At 40.9% G+C, this 20,419-nt stretch overlaps 1 protein-coding gene across 1 annotated transcript in view; it reads right to left on the bottom strand.

Annotated features, from left to right (window-relative positions):
• Positions 1–20,419, bottom strand: part of MYO5C (myosin VC) — a 75,604-nt gene that overhangs the window by 5,508 nt on the left and 49,677 nt on the right. Inside the window, exons 26-36 of the mRNA XM_006831637.1 lie at positions 19,821–19,884; positions 19,635–19,715; positions 18,116–18,296; positions 16,366–16,459; positions 15,845–15,902; positions 13,608–13,776; positions 12,199–12,286; positions 8,947–9,045; positions 7,444–7,598; positions 3,951–4,040; positions 1,627–1,777 (exon numbers count right to left, since the gene is read on the bottom strand). Coding sequence (XP_006831700.1) covers positions 1,627–1,777; positions 3,951–4,040; positions 7,444–7,598; positions 8,947–9,045; positions 12,199–12,286; positions 13,608–13,776; positions 15,845–15,902; positions 16,366–16,459; positions 18,116–18,296; positions 19,635–19,715; positions 19,821–19,884 — 1,230 coding nt within the window. The remainder of the gene's footprint in view (positions 1–1,626; positions 1,778–3,950; positions 4,041–7,443; positions 7,599–8,946; positions 9,046–12,198; positions 12,287–13,607; positions 13,777–15,844; positions 15,903–16,365; positions 16,460–18,115; positions 18,297–19,634; positions 19,716–19,820; positions 19,885–20,419) is intronic.

Raw genomic sequence — 20,419 nt, 5'->3', positions numbered from 1 at the left:
GAGGGCATTTTCTGCAAGAGTCAGTGGATGTGGTTGTGAAGACGAAGGTTACAGAATCAAGGATTCAGGAGCATGGGAGAGGATATGGATGACTGTGTATAGCAGTGAAACTTAGAGCATGTCTTAGAGACTTGCTCAAAGAAGAGAGCAGAAATGTATACTGTTTCTTCCAAGTGCTTTTTCTAAATATTTTTAAATATTTGTTAAGTTTTCAGCGCAGTAATTAAATATTTTTATTTACAGGATAAAGAAAACAGATATGTTTGTGTGGCCAAAAAAGTTCCAACTCATTGTGACCTTATGCAAAAATGAACAAAACACTGCCTGGTCCTGTGCCAACCTCACAATTGTTAACGCTTGAGCCCATTGCTGCAGCCACTGTGTCAATCCATCTCGTTGGGTATCTTCCTCTTTTTCACTGACCATCCTTCACTTACCAAGCATGATGTCCTTCTCCAGAAACTGGTCCCTTCTGATAACATGTTTGAAGTACGAGAGACGAAGTCTTGCCATTCTGGCTGTACTTCTTCCAACACAGATTTATTTGCTCTTTTGGCAGTCCATGGCACTTTCAATATTCTTTCAGAACACCACAATTCAAATGCATCGTATATATGTTTATGCAGCATATATCCAGTGCTGCTTATTTTAAAATGCAATTTAACTTTACAGTGTTACTTCATGCCTCTTTATAGAATTTAAGGGAGAAACTAGAACATATTTATGTCCTGAAGTGCCTTTTATAACTTCACATTTTCTGAGAACAAATTGTATTATTTTTCCTTAAAAGTAAACATTTGATGTTTATGGTCCAAGTGATTTACCTATTATTAATATAATGATTGGGTTAACCAGGAGGGTTTACATGAAAATACAATATTGCAGATTTGTTTTATTTGTTCAATAAATAAAGTGTAATTTTGGTTTTCACTGTTCCTTTTTCTCTGTGTAGCAACTAGAGTTTTTGTTTTGCACATGTTGCTTAATAAATGGATCCATGTTACAAAACAAAAAACATCCACCTTGAGCATAGCACTTCAATAGAATTATCTTTACCAGCTCAAAAATTTAAAAAAGAAATGTAATTTTGCTGCCTACGCTGTACTACTTTTTTATAATTTTTAAAAATAACTTTGCTTTTAGCATTTATTCTGGATCATTTACAAATTAGACACTAAATCTAATAAAATTTAAGCTACATAAGACAGACAGCATATTAACAGGATAGTTTATGGTCTGGAATCATCTAAAACTACAGGTATTTAAATTTCAGAAAACTGAGGAAAGTGAAGAAAAGTATTACATAACCGAGTAGGATAAAAAATCTGAGCAGAATACTGAGGTTTTAAAAATACTTGACTAAGCTCTAAGAACAGTCACGTAGGAAGGAGCAATTCTCCCAAATCTTGTCCTTCAGGATGAATTACACTCGCAGAAAGAAAACTACGTACAGTGTACTACTATTTATGGAATAATTTTAAGTAATCAAAGAAGTAAAAGGTGGACATGTACATAATTAAATGTCCTCTATTTAAAAATTATGTTAATTGTCATCACACATTCCACACACACAATATTGTCTCAGTGTTTCTATAAATATCTTTCACTCATCAATTACTTTCTTACCTATTATTGGTTGAATGTTATTTTCCATTACGATAATGAACTGGTGATATATTCGTATAGCCACATCACTAAGAATTTGTCTATATTCTGAAAGGTCAAAATTGCTCAAGCAGTTCTTATTCTGATGTGGACTGTTATGCTTCATGAATTCCTGAAAGTAATTTTGAGGATATAAATGTTACAATAATATGGACATACAGCAAAGTAAAATACTATTGATGTAATGATATTATAACTGCTGTAACTCTTGCACTACGTAAAACTTGAAGTGTTTGATTGATTTGTTTCACATGAGTTCTTGATGTCTGAGGTAGCATACATTTCCTATAAGGAGAAAAAGTTGCAATGATTTCTTTTTACACGAGCTCCATTCAACCTCACTATCTGGATGTCACCACCCTCCCTCCCTCCCCACCCCTAAAAATACATGCCCCGAGAGCCTATAGACCACAGTGGGAAACAACTTCCACAGAAGCTTAGAGGACAAAAATCCCAGGACATCCAAGGAAACGAACTCCTGTAAGCTGTCAGTAGATAAATAAAAGAAGTTTATAACCTCATACTTATAAGATGCAGATCTGAAATATTTCAAATTAAATATACTTAACATGTTCAGAGACCTAAAAGAGAAAGAAAACATGCAACAAGAATACTACATTCTGGTAAGAAGCATAGGTGAAAAAGAATCAGGAGACTTTTTTTGAACCACATGGTTGAACCGCCAATCTTACAGTTCAAACCGATCTTGTAGGCCAGTGCTTTATCCCACAGTGCTACACCAAGACTTTTATATTTTATTTTACATTCTCTCCATTGAGACAATTGACTATTCAAACGGAGAAAAAAGTGAGGTCAAATATATCAATTTAAGATAATTATAACAATTTTAGATACATTAAAAATAGAGCTGTCAATTCTGAATTTGAACTCTAAAAGTTTAAAAGATAAAATCACCATGGTCTCAGAGTAGGGAAGAATTTCTTCTATAAGACACAAATTATTAAAAGACAAAATTGATATGCGTAAGTACATCAAAATTAAAAAACCATACGTGACAAAGAACTCTGTATGGAAAAAAAGAAGATAGCCACATTCTACCCATAACATATTGAGATTGCCAAAGATCAATAAAAGGAGCTCTGGTAGTGTAATGGTTACAAATCGGGCTGTGAACTGCAAGGTCAGCAGTTCGAAACTACCAGCTGTTCCGTGGGAGAAAGATAAGGCTTTCTGCTCCCGTAAAGATTTACAGCCTTGGAAACCCTGTGCAGAGTCGCTATGAGTCGGAACCGATTCCACGGCACATAACAACAACAACAACAACGGTCAATAAAAAAAAACTAGCCCTACAGAAAAACGGAGAAATTGTAATGAGATTATTTAAAAGAAAAGCCAAATGATCAATAAGCCTATGAAATGATGTCTGATCCCACTAGTGATCAAGTAAATACAAAATAATTCAACAAGGTATCATTTTACATATGTAAGATTGGTAAATATTAAAATGTCTGTAAATCCCAAGCGTTGCTACAGATATGAGATACTAGAAAATTCATATATGGCTGGTGATTATAAAATGGGAAAACTATTTGTAGGGCAGCAGTGAAAATCCTAAAAGCTGTTTTGTTATTGTAGCTCATGAGTCAAATAGACTAGAGGGTACTTAACAACAAAGTAATTGACAGTTGTTGTTGTTGTTGTTATGTGCCGTGGAGTCGATTCCGACTCATAGCGACCCTGTACAGGGTTTCCGAGGCTGCAAATCTTTATGGGAGCAGAATGCCTTATCTTTCTCCCGTGGAACAGCTGGTAGTTTCGAACTGCTGACCTTAAGGTTCACAGCCTGATTCGTAGTAGGGAACTCCTTTGTGATGTTCCCCTATTGGAAGCGGCTGGAATGACAAAAGACAAAACTTTAAGATCTAGAGGGACCAAGCAATACTGTAGAGAAGAGACAGCAGTTCTTAAAAAGCAGGTATGCTGGACCGAAGGCTATATTTTAGAGTCAAAATTTTATAGGCAGAAGTTAAATTTAACAATCATCATATCTACTTCCTTGACTTAAAAGTTCAGGAAACACTCAGTGACATGTATAAGGTCTAAGACTCTTTCTACAAGCCTCTTGCCTGTGGTGCATACCCAGAAGCCACCAGGTGATGTGAAGTTGGCCTCCTGAGTGAGAAGAAAGCCAGAAAGCCATTTGGAGAAGAGGCTGTCCCTGAAGTTGAGTGTTCTGAGTCCTAACCCCTACAGTGAGCACTTGCTCGAGAGGAGGTAATACACCAGCAGTCAGCACAAAACACAAAGGAGACAATTGTGCCTACCTCTTCCCCACTGTATTGCTTCAGACAATTGAGAAAATGACAAGTATTGGAGAGCCAAAAGGACAGCATCTCAAAGTCTTCTAAATGTTCCTTAAAAAAACAAACAAACCAAAGCATAAAGTTGGGTTTGGTGATAATGTTTCCTCGGATCCCTAGAATAGATACATCTTACCTGTCTGGTTAACTGGTAGCTTCTGATGAAAATTAATTTTTCTTTTATTGCATAAAGTCTTTATCACATTTATACTAAAAGGATACACGCTTAGATGAGAATAAGTCAAAAAGTATTGATACAAAATCATAGACACCTTTATTAAACAAAAATATCAAAATGTCAAGCTGTATTTCTCAGCATCCCCTCCATGTAGGTCTATACACCTGTGGAGACAGTGTTTCCATCTCTATAGCCTTTACTCAGAGAATTCTGAGCTCTCCAATTTACACCACATCAAAATGGCAGCTTTGGAATCCTCAAAGACTCAAATCATGTTACTTTTCAACGTTCTTTGAGTTTGGGGAATAAAAAGAAGTCTGAAGGGGCAAGATTAAGGCTGTAAGGTGAATAAGGTAAGATTTCCCAAAGAAATTCTATAGGACAGTCCTTGCTACCCTTCAAGAATGAGCAGATACATTGTTGTGATGGGAAAAAATTTCCTCACTGAAACTTTTCTGGCAATTTTTCCAACCAATACAGTATTCAGTCTTTCTTAAAACTGCTTCCTAAGAAGGCCCTTGATCATCCTGTGTCCTTTCCTTTATCAAGATTACCCCTGTGGAATTTCACAAAACATTCACTGTACTTCCTAAGCTGACCTCCTTGCCTTGAACTTAGCTGACTGAGCTGATTCTTTTAAAAGCCACTGTTTTGATGGGATGTTTCTTTTGAAGGCACCCTAACAAGGTGTAGGTTCTGTGTCAGGTTGGCTAGGCCAGGATTTCCAGAGGTTTAGCAGTTGGGATGAGCTTAGTCCCATGATGATAGGCCTAATATGGGCATAGTTAACTCTATGATGACAGGCTATGAGCAGCCAATCAATTGAAAGGATGTTTCCTTGGGGGTGTGACCTGCTCCCAATATAATGGACACGGAGGAAAGTCTCTCTCTCTTTTATGCTGGGGATCTAGGACTCTGCCACTTTAAGCCATTTCCTAGGTAATAAACTTCTCTCTCTATATATACATATATATGTTTCACTGGTTCTGCTTCTCTAGAAAACCTGGCCTAAGGCATAAGATTAAGACAAGTTTACTGCTGAAATAACTTGTCTGTAACCATGCACTTATCACAGAGACATGTTTATGCACATTTTGTTTAGAATAAATGCATGCATGTATGAACTGGAACCCTAGTAGAAATACTTTATGATGTTTGTATAGTAGATTACAGTTTACAAAATATTTCTTTCCAGGTTATCTCAAAAGTTACGAAGCTTGAAGCAGACATTGCAGGAACATATGTGAAATGTTGAGCCTTGGTCATTCCCTCCAAAGTTCCCATTGTGACTGTTAAGACAGATGTACCTTATGTAGGACACAGTTAAATGAGTGTGAGAAATGCCCAGATGATCAAAATGGACTGCTATAAAAACTTGGGAGGAGAGAGAGATGACAGGGCACTAAGGCAGCTGAGAAAGCCTCATGAAAGAGGTAGAAGGAGAGATGGTGGGCAGACAAGAATTTGAGATCAAGGATTCTGTTGGGGCGAACACTCCTCTTAAGGGACAAGAAGAGAAAGAATCAGCAAAGTAGGCAGAGGAACAGTGATCAGAGGCAAGAGGAAAACCAAGAAAATCTTGGGATTTGAAATACTAAGTAGGAGAGTCTCAAAGTGATGATGGTAATGCTTCAGTCAATTTAAGGAGAATGAAAATGAAGGCAACAGCCTATGATTTAGTAAGACGAAATTACTGGCAACCTTTCAGTAGAGTGTAGTGTAGAAGCCAGATTGTAAGTTGTGAGAAGAGAATCAGCGGAGCCCACTAGCTTAAGCACCGTGGCAGTCATTGGGTGCAGAGAAAAATGGAACCAAGGCTAAAGAGGAGATGGAGGTGGCTTCCATGTGTCTGTAGGCTGGAGGTAGTGATGGGACAGGTTCTGGAGACACAGAGGCAGAGGGAGGGAGATCTGGAGAAGGAGGATCGAGTGCCAGTGAGAGAAGGCACTTAGACTCCCAGTCTCCAGGTATCTATTGGTTTATAAATATTTAGCTAAACATCTCCCAAAAGTGCACTGATGAGCAGCAAAATGAGGCAGATACTTAGGTGTCTATGGCCTGAAACACTATCCAAGTTTATCTTGTCTTAAGAATACCCAATTTATGGAAATATGAATGACAGAAACAGAAATTTATAGGAGCTCCTTCCAAGAACTCCCCTCCCCCCCGCCCCCGACCACTCCCCTGTGACTTCTGTGAAGACAGTGAGTGTAAAGAGCCTGGAAACTAAATAGATGCTAACACAACTCCTTTCTGCTGAGCTCATGGGGGTGGGGGTGGGCAGGGGAAGAAATACCCCTATTCTGACCTCTCACACGTCCACTGTTTTGATTCCTTCCTCTTCTTAGTATATTTGAAATAAAATGTAATTTTTCATGACTCTTCTAGAACATACATTTTGTTAAAAGTGATGTAGGCCCTACCTCCCACCGTAAAGCTCAATACATCCCTTCAAACACTGCTTCTCTATTGCAGGGGAATGAAAGATACTAGATATTTTACTGTTTCCTTACCATGAGAACTAAGAAGCACAGGTAGTTTATAGGAGATAAGCGCTTTACTGCTAACCACCAGGTTGGCAGTTCAAACCCACCAACCGCTCCACAGGAGAAAGATGAGGCTTTCTGCTCCTATAAAGATATACAGCCTTGGAAACCCTGTACAGGGTTGCTATGAGTTGGAGCCCACTGGATGGCAGTGGGTTTGTTATTTTGGGTTTCCTATGTGGCCTACTGAGTTAGGATACCCGACAACTTGGACTTTTTAATATACTTGTGAACCAGATGTTTTTTTCCCCAGGGGAAAAACAGTGGAATTTACTACTGCCTCCACTTAGTATTGGCTAATGGATTTTGCATACCCAGAATAGCAAAAAAAAACTCTAATCTTTTTTTTCCTCACACGCTCAGAACTGGCTATCCCAAGATTCGAGGCTAAGCCAAGTGTTCCCAAAGAGCTCTTTATACAGAGCAACTGTTCTGTCAGAAAGAACCCAAAGCCCTTTAAAAAATCCAATTCACTGCTGCCAAACTGATTCTATGAACAAGGACCTAGGGCTGTTTAAAGGAACTGTCAATGCTAAATTACATAGTTATTTACTCATTTACCACTTGAGTTTCTAGGAAACGACTCAGTAGACTAATAATGGTTTTAGGGTTATGCCAAAGCTAGAAAGGAAATGAGTGATGAACTCTCTCTTGCTGTCACATGAGCCCTTATATGACACTGATCTTTGTCTTAGATATGACACCAAGGGCCAATGTCAAAGGCAGTACCTACCTTCACCACATGCTTGATGCCGTTAATGGTGCTGTTCATGAGGGACGTCAGCATAGTGGCATCATTGAGGGAGTCTGCATAGCGTATGCACATGAACAGGATGTGAGCTGGCAACCCAGGGATCATGTTTACCACCACACCACGAGGCTTCAAGTCTGGAGTCAAGAGAGTCATTAAGGGTTACAAGTAACAAGTCAGCTCTTCTCCTAAGGAACCTCTAGCAATAAGGTAGGGCAGGGGGCTTATTTTTTTTTCCATATTTGAGGCAGCAGCTGAATATATAGGGAGCTCTTTTCTCTTTGAAGAAAATGTCTTGTTCCTTTCTAGGCAAAAAATATGCAGGTACCACCTGTTCCTCTTCTCATTTATAAAGTACGTTCCACTCTTCAAAAGGTTTAAGAAGAGTCAGAATTTGTTCCTCTTCCCTGGTATGGTGTCCCTGGATTTCAGAACCCAGATGTAGGAAAGGAACTCCAGACCCACTCCCACCACCTGAGCCTCTTTGATGAGGGCTGGCTACGATCTCAGCAGTCACATGAACCTGTACCGAGTAGGGGAACAGGTACATGATGTAGAGATGGCCTAGCTGGTCTTGGACAGAAGAGAACAGCAAGGAGATACAGTGAAGGAGAACCTGAACTTCAGCCAATTCCACAGTTTCTCCTCCTCTTCCTCTCTCTTCCTCCAGTGCTCTTCCCTATGGAGGGAAAGAAGCAAGCAAAGAATTCCCATGACTGCGCTGAGACAGTGGGACAAAGAAGAGACCCCAGAGCTGTGTGCCAGCAAAGGTAGAAAGGAAGTGTGCTTGATGTGTTCTGAAGGGGATCACTTAGAAAAAGAGGAAGTATGGCTACCCATCAGCTAGCTTTCTGTTTAGAGATCTTGGGACCAACTGGTAAAGAGATAGCTTTTCTTCCTCCCTCTGTGGGACCATGTAGATGATGATGGCTGATGGTAAAGAGGGTCTAGTGAGATTAGTTCTAAATCCTTCAATCCTTGAGCATGCACAAAGGGGCATACTTATGACTGAGATAAGTCTGGTATCCCCTGTCATGTTGTCTGTACACAAATCTCTCAGTAGAAACAAAATGGCGCATGGAAGGTGCAGTTATTTCCATGACGGCTCTTCTCTTGAAACAGAGATGAGAAACTGTGTTTTATGATTAACTTTGGAAAAGGTAAGGTAGTGGCATATAACTGAGGGCAATTTTGTACCCTTTCCCAAGGGGATATTTGACAATGCCTGAAGACATTTTTCTGTTGTCATGACTAGAAGTTGTTATTGGCATCTAGTACGTAGAAGCCAGGGATGTCCTACAATGCACAGCCCCCACAGAAGGAATTACCTGGCCAAATAGTGCTGAGGCTGAGAAAACTCAGACTAAGGGAAGAGCAATGGAGGAAGAGAGAGGAGAAGGGTCTGCCACTTCTCCAAGGACCTAACAGTGACCAAGTTCAGGTTTTCAAAGACAAGCAAAACTCCAGATTTTCAGATTTTACTACCAAGAATGAGGTTCTGAATGAGCTTGGCTTCATCTTCCCTCTTGTATTCCAGCATTCCGAGGTACTCTTTGGGTCCTGAAGATAAGTGCACATCATTGGCTGTAGACAGAAGCAAATGGTCAGCTAAACACACACACACACACAGAGCTTCTACTACAGGTTTTCTAATGAGATTTCGCAGTCTCTTTCCACCCAATCTGGCATGAACTCCTAAAACTTTATTATATCCTGAGGAATTTGTTCTTAGTGGCAATCCCTACCTGTGAGTATTATCTATATGGGTAAAACTGAGTTACTCTTGGAGGAGTCCTTATGTACAGCTGATATGCTTCCAGCAGTGTGGGCATATGAAAAATGTTCAAGATGCTGGTCCTATCCTCAGGATGTGAATGTTACAGTGAAAGAAGCAAGAGTCATGAAACATTTGGTGTACACAATACCTGACTAAGGTGGCTGTGTTGGTTTCTTATTGCTGCTGTAACAAATGATCACAAACAAAGTAATGAAAAGGAACAAAAATGCACTACCTAACTCTGGAGGTTGGAAGTCCAAAATGGGTCCTACAGAGCTAAAATCAAAGTGTCAGCAGAGCTGCATTCCTTTTGGAGGTTCTAGGGTAAAATAGAATTTTCTTGTCTCTTCCCACTTCTGGAGGCTGCCTGCACTGCTTGGCTGGTGCCCACACTGCTCTGACCTCTGCTTTCTTCAGCCCATCTCACCCTGTCCCTCTGACACTCACGCTATCAGGTCCTTGTGATGTATACTTGTCCTGCCTAGAAAATCCAAGACGCTTCATTTAATCACATCTGCAAAAATTCCTTTTGCCATATAAGGTAACATGTTCACAGGTTTGAGGAATTAGGAATCTGCTGCACAAGACCTCTTTAAAGTGTTGAAGAGCAAAGATATCAGTTTGAGAACTAAGGTGCACTTGACCCAAGCCATGGTATTTTCAGTCACCTCATATGAATGCAGAAGCTGAATAAGGAATAAGGAAGACAAGATAAGAATTCATGCATTTGAATCACGGCACTGGTGAAGAATACTGAATATACCACAGACTGTCAGATGAACATTTAATAAGCTCTGTCTTGGAAGAAGTAAAACCAGAAGGCTCCTTAGAAGTGAGGACGTGAGACGTGGGCTCATGTCCTATGGACATGCTGTCAGGAGGGACCAGTTCCTAGAAAAGGAGATCACGCTTGGGAAAGTAGAGCGTGAGTGAAAAAAAATACAGGGGCAGCAACAGTGGACTCAAACGTAATCCCTGTGAAGATGTGGCAGGACTGGGCATGACTTCATTCTGTTGTATATAGTGTCCCCGAGTCTGAACCCAGTCAACGGCACCAACCAACAAGAACAGAAATTAGGATGTAGATGTTTTTGGTGGTGGATGGGAGGGCACAGTTTGTTTTCTAGTCCTCAAAGATTCACCTTGATCTCAGCGAAGATGTGATGATGGAAGAAGAAAGATTCTGAAGATACTTTGCTGTGATCTTTGAGGATGGAAGAAGGAAGCCAAGGAATACCGGAAAAGGCAAGAAAATGGATTCTTGCCAGAGTTTCCTGAAGGAATGTGGCCCTCAGACACCTTGATTTTTAACCCAATGAAAGCCATTTGGGACTTCTGACATCTAAAACTGCAAGATAACAAATTTGAGTTGTTTTAGCCACTGAGTTTGTGGTCATTTGTTACAGCAGCGATTGAAAGCCAGTACAGGGGTCATGGGAACATGACAGCTAGGCTGGAGCTATTGAAAAGGCTTCATGGAGGAGGTGCCATTCCAGTTGGGCCAAGACACATGAGTTGGCTCTGGTGGCTGCTAAAATAACGTGTGTGGGTCAAGGGTTAGCAAAACGTTCTTTCTACTGCATGAAAAATTTCCCTGTGGTTAACTTACTAGCTCAGTTCCTCTGGAAACTGATAAAGGTAGAATGTCAACTGCCTTAACTTTGCAACACTGCTCATGGTCACAGCGACTTCTGATTGGTAAAGCACACCTTACCAATTAAATGAAGCAGAAATACCTGACGGACATACCATATTTTGGACATTCTTGAATGTAATGCCTTGGATCTAGGTATGTTCCCAGCAGGGGCCCTGGAACGTAGTGCCTCCAGTGTGTTCGTGAGACACTGTCTTCCTGCCAGCAGCCACGTGAGTGAGCCTGGAAGTGATCCTCGAGCCTTCACGTGACAGTGTCCCTGGCTGATGATTGAGTTAACAACACCCTGCTAAGCTGTTCCTGGGTTCCTGACTCTCAGAAATTGTGTGCTGTTTGTTCAGTGTTTATTGGTTTTAGTTGCCAAGCTTTGGGGTAACTTTCTATGTATCAATAGAAAGGGAAGCTAATGAGTTCAGATTTAGACACGTTGAGTTGGAGATCATGACAGAGAGGCAAAGGAGGAGTGGGACTCAGGAGAAGATACCAGGATTGGACTGTGCCTTTGGTAGTTCTAAAGGAGAGATGACAGTCCATTCATTCCAACAATGAAGACACAATGAGGGGCAGGAAGACCAGATAAGATCCCTGACCTCATAGAGCAGATTTCTATCGCTTATTATTGGAGGAAAAAGATCATCAGTTCAGTTCTGGATCTTTTAAATTTGAGGTGACAGTTGAATGAATGAGAACAAAGGGACTCTTCAAAGAAGTGAATATAGAGGTGAAAGGACCAGATCATGAAGAGGCAGCGTTAGCGATAAAGGCTGGGAAGAAAAAGAAGAAATAAAGAGCAAAAGTGAAGCATGTTAAAAGAGAGCAAAAGCCAGGGAAAGGTCAGTGACACAGAAACTAAGGAAAGAAAGAAAGGCTTGAGAGTCCTTTTCACAGAAACTCGTGCAATGAGGAAATTCTAAGAGACCAGATGGTTAGGATCATCTGGCATCCTTAGTTCTCTATGTATTCTAATAGAAATAGGGATTTTGATCCTTTGTAACTGGAAAAGCAGTTGCATTTCTACACAATCAACTTTTAAACTCTTTCACAGTTTCATTTTTTAAAGGGGGAACAAAGAAAGGCAGAGGAAAAAAGTTCCTTGCATTTATTGGTATTCTCAGGAAAGCTGTGTTCCTGCCTCAAAAGATCATTCCATTAACTCATCACTGGTCCCCAGACATCACCTGTTGAGAGTCATTCCTTTGGGTTTTCATTTATTCTTTATGGACTACGCCAGGAAACCAACAATTAGATGCATGTTGATCTTACCTGAAAACTCAAAATGTAAGAACGTGGATATCATTTCTCCTACCTTTTTCAATTGTTTTGGTTAAAGTCTTGACTTGATCTTGTAGCTTTTTAATCACTCTATCCTTCATGTCTAACTCTTCTTCAAGATCCTACAGAAATAAACAGAAACAAGGACATTAGCTTAACAGCATCTTACATCCAGTTTTTTGGTAACAGCTGTTTTAAGATGTGATTCGTATATTATAGTATACATCCATTTAAAGTGCTTTTAGGACAGTCACAGAGCTGTGCAACATCCCCACAATCAATTCTAGACCATTTTCACTGCCCCCAAAAGAAGCCTTCAGCTGCCGTCCTCTGAACTCTCTATTCCCCCTAGGCCTAGGCAACCACTCATCTACCTTCTGTCTCTGTGGATTTTTCTATTCTGGACATTTCATTGGAATAAAATAGTACACCATGTGCCCTTCTGTGTCAGGCTCTTGAACCATAAGAAGTGAAAGGTTCAACCAAATATTAGCATGTATCTATACTTCATTTCTTTTGATGGCCGAATAATATTCCACTGTATGGATATACTACATTTACTTTGACCCATTTTTTTCCCTTGGAGTCCCTAGTGGTACAAAGAATCAACATGCTTGGCTGATAACTGAAATGTTAGAAGTTCAAGTTCACTAAGAGGTCTTTCAGAAGAAAGTCCTGGCAATCTCCTTCCAAAGAATCAGCCATTGAAAAGCTTACTGAACACAGTTCTACTCTGACACATATGGGGTTGCCATGAACTGTATCAAATTGATGGCAACTGGCTTTTTTTGGTTATGTGTGTTTTCTCTCTACTATAAAGCAATGCTCATTATTTTGTTGTTGTTAAGTGTTGTCGAGTCACTTCCTACTCATAGCAACCCTGTATAGGGTTTCTGAGGAGCAGCTGGTGAGTGTGAACAGCTGACCTTGTGGCTCAAACCAACTGTGTGGTTGAGCACCTATCCCAAAACACCATGCCAGGACTCCTCATTGTAGAGAACTTAAAAATTCTGAATGTGGACAATTAACTCTTTGGATGTTAGAAGCTGGAGGCAGAGAAATAGTACAGAAAGTTGGACCTGGGTTTTGCACTTCCTTCCTGGTAAGGTGACCTTGCCAATGCTGTGTACGGCTCAAGACTGGAATGTTCTTAGATGCCTACAAACATTTCCTAAGATGGGCATAGCAGTCCCTGGGTTGCAAATGGCTAGGTTGGAGGTTTAAACCCACCCAAAAGTACCTGGGAAGATGGACCTGGTGATCTACTGAAAGGTCACACACTTAAAAACCTTACAAAGCACAGTTCTACTGGGCACACGTAGGGTCACCATGAGTTGGAACTGATTCGATGACAACTAATCACAACAACAACATAAAGTGTGTAGAGTGTTTGGCTTCCTCCTGAATTCCGAGGGCTCTGCAGAAAGTTAGAAAAACCCTCACTCTGTTTTCCATAGTGAGGCGGGATGCTTCCTGCAGGAAACTACTCTTGACTTCACTTTCAGTTTCAAATTGTTTCTTCAAATGTTCGCTGACCTCCTGCATTTCTTGAATCTTACTGATGAGCTTCTCTTGTTCTTTGGTGTGGATTTCATTCAGGACTTCTTGCGTTCTGAGAAAAGATTAAAGGAATTTTTTCTATCACTTTGACCCATCATGGAGAAGGCACTTGTTGTCATGACAAACACTGACATTTTCAAAGATGGAATAAGACTTTGGCTAATTTATGGGTCAAACAAAGAGTCCCTGAACAGGGGAGTCCTTAAAGTAGGAGGAAGAGAACCACGCTTGGTTGGGACATATAATTGTCCAAGGTCTGCTCCAGCCTCGCTAACTAAGAGATTCCCACCCTCACCCCACTACACCTCCTTCGTTGCTCCCTAAGCACACCCTTACCCTTACCACCTGGGCAATCAAATGATAATAAACAGTCTGGGAACTAAACACCCAAAAATCTAGGGATTGGAGAGAAGAAAAATGGAGAGCTCATCAAAAGAGTTACAAAATGGTATCTCACTACCGTCCTACTATTTTGGGTCCTCATTTGGTCTTAAGGCTATTGAAAAAGTCACATGATTAAAAAAACTCTCAAAGATGTAGAGTATCCATTTACTCTTGTGGAAAATATAAGTGTCTCAAACAAAATATTCTCCTCACAGGGCTCCACTAGGGCACTAGCCCCTTTGCTGATCAGGAAGCACATTAAAAAAAAAAAAGTTTTATTTTGTGAATTATGTGATACTTTACATGGGAGAACATTAGTTTTACATTCCTTCTATTGTATATCATTTCATTGCCATGGTTACAATCCCCTCCATGCATCATCAACCAACAAAAGGGTATATACCCTGCAAGCCTGCCCCCCACCCTAGTAGTCAGCACACAGCCCCTCTCCCTCTCCAGGTCCCCCAGCGTCTCCATCTCGCCATGTCATCATCTCTGCCTCCATCTCAGGCATCACTGCTTCTCTGGGTAGGGTCCTGTTCTCGGCACTTCTCCCGTCATGGTCCCAGGGACCTCTGCTCCTAGACTGCAAAGTTAATCACTCCTCTCCTTGCTACAAAATGTCTACCTTTACAATTCCAACCCTCACAATCAGTCCTGATAACAATTATTCACTATTGTACCACAAGAGACCTATCCCCATCTCCTTTTATCACCCTGACCAGACAGATTGGATACTACTCAGTGGAGATTCTATCTTCCTCCAGGCCCTCTGGATCTAGGCTCCCTCTTGAAAGCTTGTAAGCCAGTCACTTCTTGAATTTGTAGGCCCCCTATTGGGTTAGCCAATGTTCAAGTTGCGCATCCCTGTCTACTCTGTGTATGGAGGGGGTGGAAACGATCTTCGCTGTAAAGATTTGTTTTCTCTTTTGAGCTACTGCAGGATGTACATTTGAGCAGGGTAGGAAGTTAGCATTGAACTCTAGCAACACAGATTTGACCCTAAATAATCTGCTCAAAAAAGCTCTTCTCTCCCACACAATTTTACTCTATCCATATTTTGAATAGATAATTCATGGAGATGGCATAATATTCCAAAGGTGCAAAAGTATAAACAATAAAAAGTTAATCTCCTCCCTTCCCCTGTGTCTTAGCTACAATTACCCTCTCTGGAATCAACCAATGTTTTGTTTCTTGTTCATTCACTCAGACAGTCCATCCATTGACAAATTGTGCATGTATGTGTAAACATATTTCTTTTTTTCCCCCCAACTTGAATCAAGCACATTGTAATAGTTAGGGTTCTGTGTCAACTTGACTAGGCCAGGATCTCCAGGGTTTAGCAGCTAAGATGGGCTTATTCCCATGGTGACAAAACCTAATACAGGTATAGTTAACTCTATGATGAGTAGCTGTGAACAGCCAATCAATTGAAGGGCTGCTTCCTTGGGGGTGTGGCCTGCTCCCAATGCATTGGACATGCAGGAAAGGTTCTTTCTTCTGCTAGGGACCTTGGACTCAGAAATTGTAAGCCATTTCCTGATAATAAATTACTCTCTGTAAGTATATACATATGTATGTTTCACTGGCTTTGCTTCTCTAGAAAACCCAGCTTCAGACACACACTAATCAGTAACTTGCTTTTTTTGGCCTAAGAACACGTCTTAGAATTGTCCACAATTTAAGAAAAACACAATATGAGCATGAACTTGAAGCACATTCATGTTAACACTTACTTTCTCCGTGTCCCTTCATGGGTGTTATTCAATGGATTAGACAATTCCTCTAGTTTTCCTATAATGAGAAGAAATGTCATATTTTGCATTTGATTGCATCCTGGTTCGGGTTTGGTCTCATTTTCAGTTATGGTAGGTCTTAAACTGTGTACCTAGCAATGTGGTTTTGGTTGGACTGAGCAATATTTAAAAAAATTTTAAACTGATATTCTAAAATTGTGGTATTTTACATAAAAGTTTGGACTGATAGCTTTTGTTTAAAAATCTGAAAATCTAGCAACAGTGGCACCCATGTCCCCACTTGGAAACAACCAAAGAAGTTGAGAGACATCTTTAATTGGGGCCCATTCTCTCCAGTCCCATACATCTTACTATTCCCGCTGCCCTCCCCATTTCTCACTCTGATGTCACCCGGGCCAGGGGAGAATCTGTTTGAGACTCCTGGGTAAGATGACTTTCTGGTACCATTTCCTGGGGACAGGAAACCACTCTACAGGCAGGCCCATGAGAGTTTCAATTACCTCTCATTTTTTCAGTTTGTTCATTCAGGTGGATTTCAAGATCTTGTTTCTGTTTCTCCAGTTCTGAAATTTGCTGTTTAAAGTCTGGAATCATCTTTAGAGTAGAATTACAAACATTAGAATAGAAGATACTTTCATCTCTGAGCTTTAAAAATTCAGAGATAATGTAGAAGCAAACTACGGAACATATGTGTAGTATGTTGTTGCTACCATTAAGTGCCATTGAGTTGCTTTCAACTCCTAACAACCCTGTATAGGGTTTCCACGGAGTGGCTGATGAGTCTGAACTACCGACCTTGTGGTTCAAACTGACCTTCCAGGCCAGTGCTTTATCCCACAGTGCCACACCAGGACACCATGTGTAGCACAGTTGTTCAGAAGCCTGATCAAAGCATTAGATTGGACTGGCTTTGTGCTTTTTTCTTTTTTTAATCCCAAAACAGATATAGTGTCTGGGCATGCCAGTATACTCTGAGGAAGCAGTTCCCTCCCAGGTGCAACCCCTGGCATCACTAAAGACTTCTGGGAAAAAGAAGTGCACTGTGGGAGAGGGCACATGGGAATCCTTTGTTGAGTTGAGGGAGGGGCATGGACATCACTCTGCACTGGGAGGAAATGGCACACAGTCTCTTTGGTCTAGACCCAAGACATCATCTTCTCATGACATCATTGGTCTCTGAGTGTGGACTGCTCTGTTAGCGGAGGTCTGGAGCCATCCAGTCTGCTGCTCACAGTCCATTGTCCCTTCGTCCTTGTCTATCTGTATATCTCTTTACATGTCCATCATTTACTCTCCAGGTTGGTTAGAAAGCTTTTCTGCTAGTCAAGTTTATAAATATACCTATGCCTCTGAAGTTCAAATGACTATTTCTTTGATTGGGCAATGGATCTCATAGCAAATACTTCAGTCAAAGTTTCACCCAAGGAATAAACTAAGACATGAAGCCTGCTCATCTGATGATGCAGTCCTGAGATGTTCTGATAATTCCAGGTCAGTGCAGAGGAGGAGACAGGAAAGCAGTTGAGGAGGAACAGCCAATAAGACAGGAAGAAAACCTAGGAGAGTGTGGTATCCTGGAAGCCAAGAGGACAGAGTGCTCAGTAAGTGATGAACTTTGTCAAGTGCTGCTCAGAGACTGAGTCAGATGAAGCCTCGGAACCCTGGTGGTTTCCTCCTGTCAAGACAGATTGTTAGTGGATGGGGCACAGGGCAGAATGGGATGGCCAGACAGTAAGTGGGAAAAGCAGAGGTATGGATAAAAGGCCTTTGAAGAAACCTGGCCAGCTCAGGGGATGTGGGATTAAGAAAGGAGTGTTTTGAAGCTTCTGATAGCATTTCTTCATGCCAGTAGGAATAAGTCAGAAGGCAGGATGAAACTAGTGGGACAGGAGGGCACCAGGGGAGAGAAGTCCTTGAGAAGGTAAGCTCCAGGGCATAAGCAGGGGCACTGGCCTTCCCAATTCATTCCTCTCTCATGGGCCAACCTTCTACCTTTATTCCACCCCCTCCCACTTTCCAAGGGGTTATTCACACACACACCATAAAATCTGAGCACCTTCTATGGTAAACAAACAAACTTTCAATCAAAGTGTTCTCAAGTCTGGGGAAATTATACAATTTTATCATCTGACCCAGTGAATTGGTAATGCATACCCATCATTTTACTGCCAGACGACCGAATTTTGCTCTACCAACAAATAATGTGTCTAGAAATAGGGCCTTGCCAGGGGCTCATGGCTGAGACCATACCATGTTTTCTGACGTCAGCCTGGTAACTTCGTGACGGATACTTTCGTTGATGTCATTCTCTTCTCTAAATACTTTTTGCAGGTGGTTGATTTCTTGACTTAGATGCACCACTTTGAAGTTCAAGGCTTCAATCTCTTTTTCATAGCAGTCCTTCTGGGACTGGAAATGACTTTCCAAAACACTGTTAGAGGAAGGAATAAACTAGAGTAGAAGGTCTTCATTCTACTGTCATGATGGCTGTGTGTGTGTGTAGATTACTAAAATCTAAAGATACATTAAGTCCATGAAGTTGACTTATATACACAGGCACAGGCTATGGAATTTGTTGTTGTTGTTGTTAGGTGCCACTGAGTCAGTTTCAACCTGCAATTTTACAGAGTAGGAACTGTTCCACACCACTTGCTCCTCAGCAACCCTACACAGGGTTGCCATGATTTGGAACCAACTCAGAGACACTTAACAACAGCAATCTTTATGGGAGTGGATTACTAGGTCTTTCTTCCACAAAGCTAATAGGTGGGTTTGAACTGACAACCTTTTTGTTTGCAGCCGAGCACTTAACTGTTGTGTGACCAGGGCTTTGGCTACAGCACTGTTGTTGTTAAGTGCCGTCCAGTCAGTTTCGACTCACAGTGAGTGACTCTATATGGGGCTTCCGAGGAGCAGTTGGTGGGTTTGAACCACAGACCTTGGGGTTAGCAGTCTAGTGCTGATTCTAAAGCACCACACCAGGACTCTAGCTATGAAATTAGGATTGTACAATGATAAAACCCTCTAGCCATTTAGGAAGCATTTATTAAAATCACATTTTCCCTCTCTTACTAATTTAAAAATATTCATCAAACTCTTAAATTGAAATATACCTAGCAAAGGAGACCTCATAGTATGGTGGGTTAAGCATTAGTCTACTAAGTGCAATCCCACCAGCTTCTCCAAGGAAGAGGCTGTCTGATCCCATCAAGATCTGCAGTCTCAGAAGCCCAATAGAACACCTCGACTGTGTCCTCCAAGGTTGCTGAGTTAGAGTCAACTTGACAACGGTGAGTTTGTTTTTGGTTTAGATTTCCGGTAGCGCAGCGGTTACATATCGGGCTGCTAACCTCAAAGTCAGCAGTTCGAAATTACCACCTGTTCCATGGGGGAAAGCTGAGGCTTTCTGCTCCCATAAAGACTTACAGCCTCAGAAACACTATGCTAGGTGGCCATGGGTCAGAACTGACTCTACAGCACATAACCACCACCGTAGTAACATTGGACAACTTACTGAGCATCATCATGTTTCACTCTCCAGGCTTTGACTATTACTAGGCAGGTTAGTCCATTGAATGATTGCCATTCATTATTTAATTACTTAAGTCTGAGAGAAGTAGTTTTAGTAGTGATTAGATCATTCTATTGTAAGAAATTTACTCTCTGTACCATGAAAGATAAACTTTTGACTTTCTTACAGTCTTTCTATGACTTCCTGAGTCAAGAGATATTTTAAAAATAAAAAAGAATGCTGAGGGAAATTTCTAACCGTGTTGCTTTCTTTAGTCCTTCATAAGCAAACCAAAGTTCTCCATCTTCATTTAAATGTTCCAAATCTTCCACAGAGAGCCTGGAAAGCCAAGAAAGTAAGAAAGTAACCTTCCTCATGTTTTACATGCTTTTAAATGCTTAAAAGTATATAATGATTAATAAAGCAAAAAAGAGAATTGATTACCTGCTTCTTACATCTTCTATGTCATAGCTTTCAAGAAGTTGTTTTGTGATTTCTGACATCTTTTCTACAAGAAAAAGGCAGAATTTGTGTAAATACATTTTTGCATGACTCCCTTCTGGAGTCCTGCTATGGTTGCTATAGGATAAGTACTCGACCACAAGGTTGGTGTGAACCACAAGGTTCAAACTCACCAGCTACTCCTTGGAAACCTTATACTGGGTCACTATGAGTCAAAGATTCCACAGCACTTAACAACAAAACAACAGGGCTCAGTAGGATAAGCATTGAACTTCAAACCAGGTGCTCAGTGGTTTGAGACCACCAACCACACTGAGGGAGAAAGATGAGGTTTTCTGGTCCACAAAGATTTATAGTCTAGAAAACCCTATAAATGGTCTCTATAAGTTGGAACTGACTCGATGGCACTCAACAACAACAACAACAAGGGCCTTTCTAGGACCAGTTCTCTGGCTTTACATAGTCTCCAGAAACAGAGTCAATCAGCTCACTACCACACTAGGGATCCAACAAATCATGTTACTAACTCAACAGCTACTCAACCAATCAGTTATCTAACCAACCAGCTACCCAACCAATCC

The sequence above is a fragment of the Chrysochloris asiatica genome, unplaced genomic scaffold (genome assembly GCF_000296735.1).
Source record: "Chrysochloris asiatica unplaced genomic scaffold, ChrAsi1.0 scaffold00004, whole genome shotgun sequence".
Taxonomy (NCBI): Eukaryota; Metazoa; Chordata; class Mammalia; order Afrosoricida; family Chrysochloridae; genus Chrysochloris; species Chrysochloris asiatica.
This window is presented reverse-complemented; position numbering and strand designations above follow the sequence as displayed.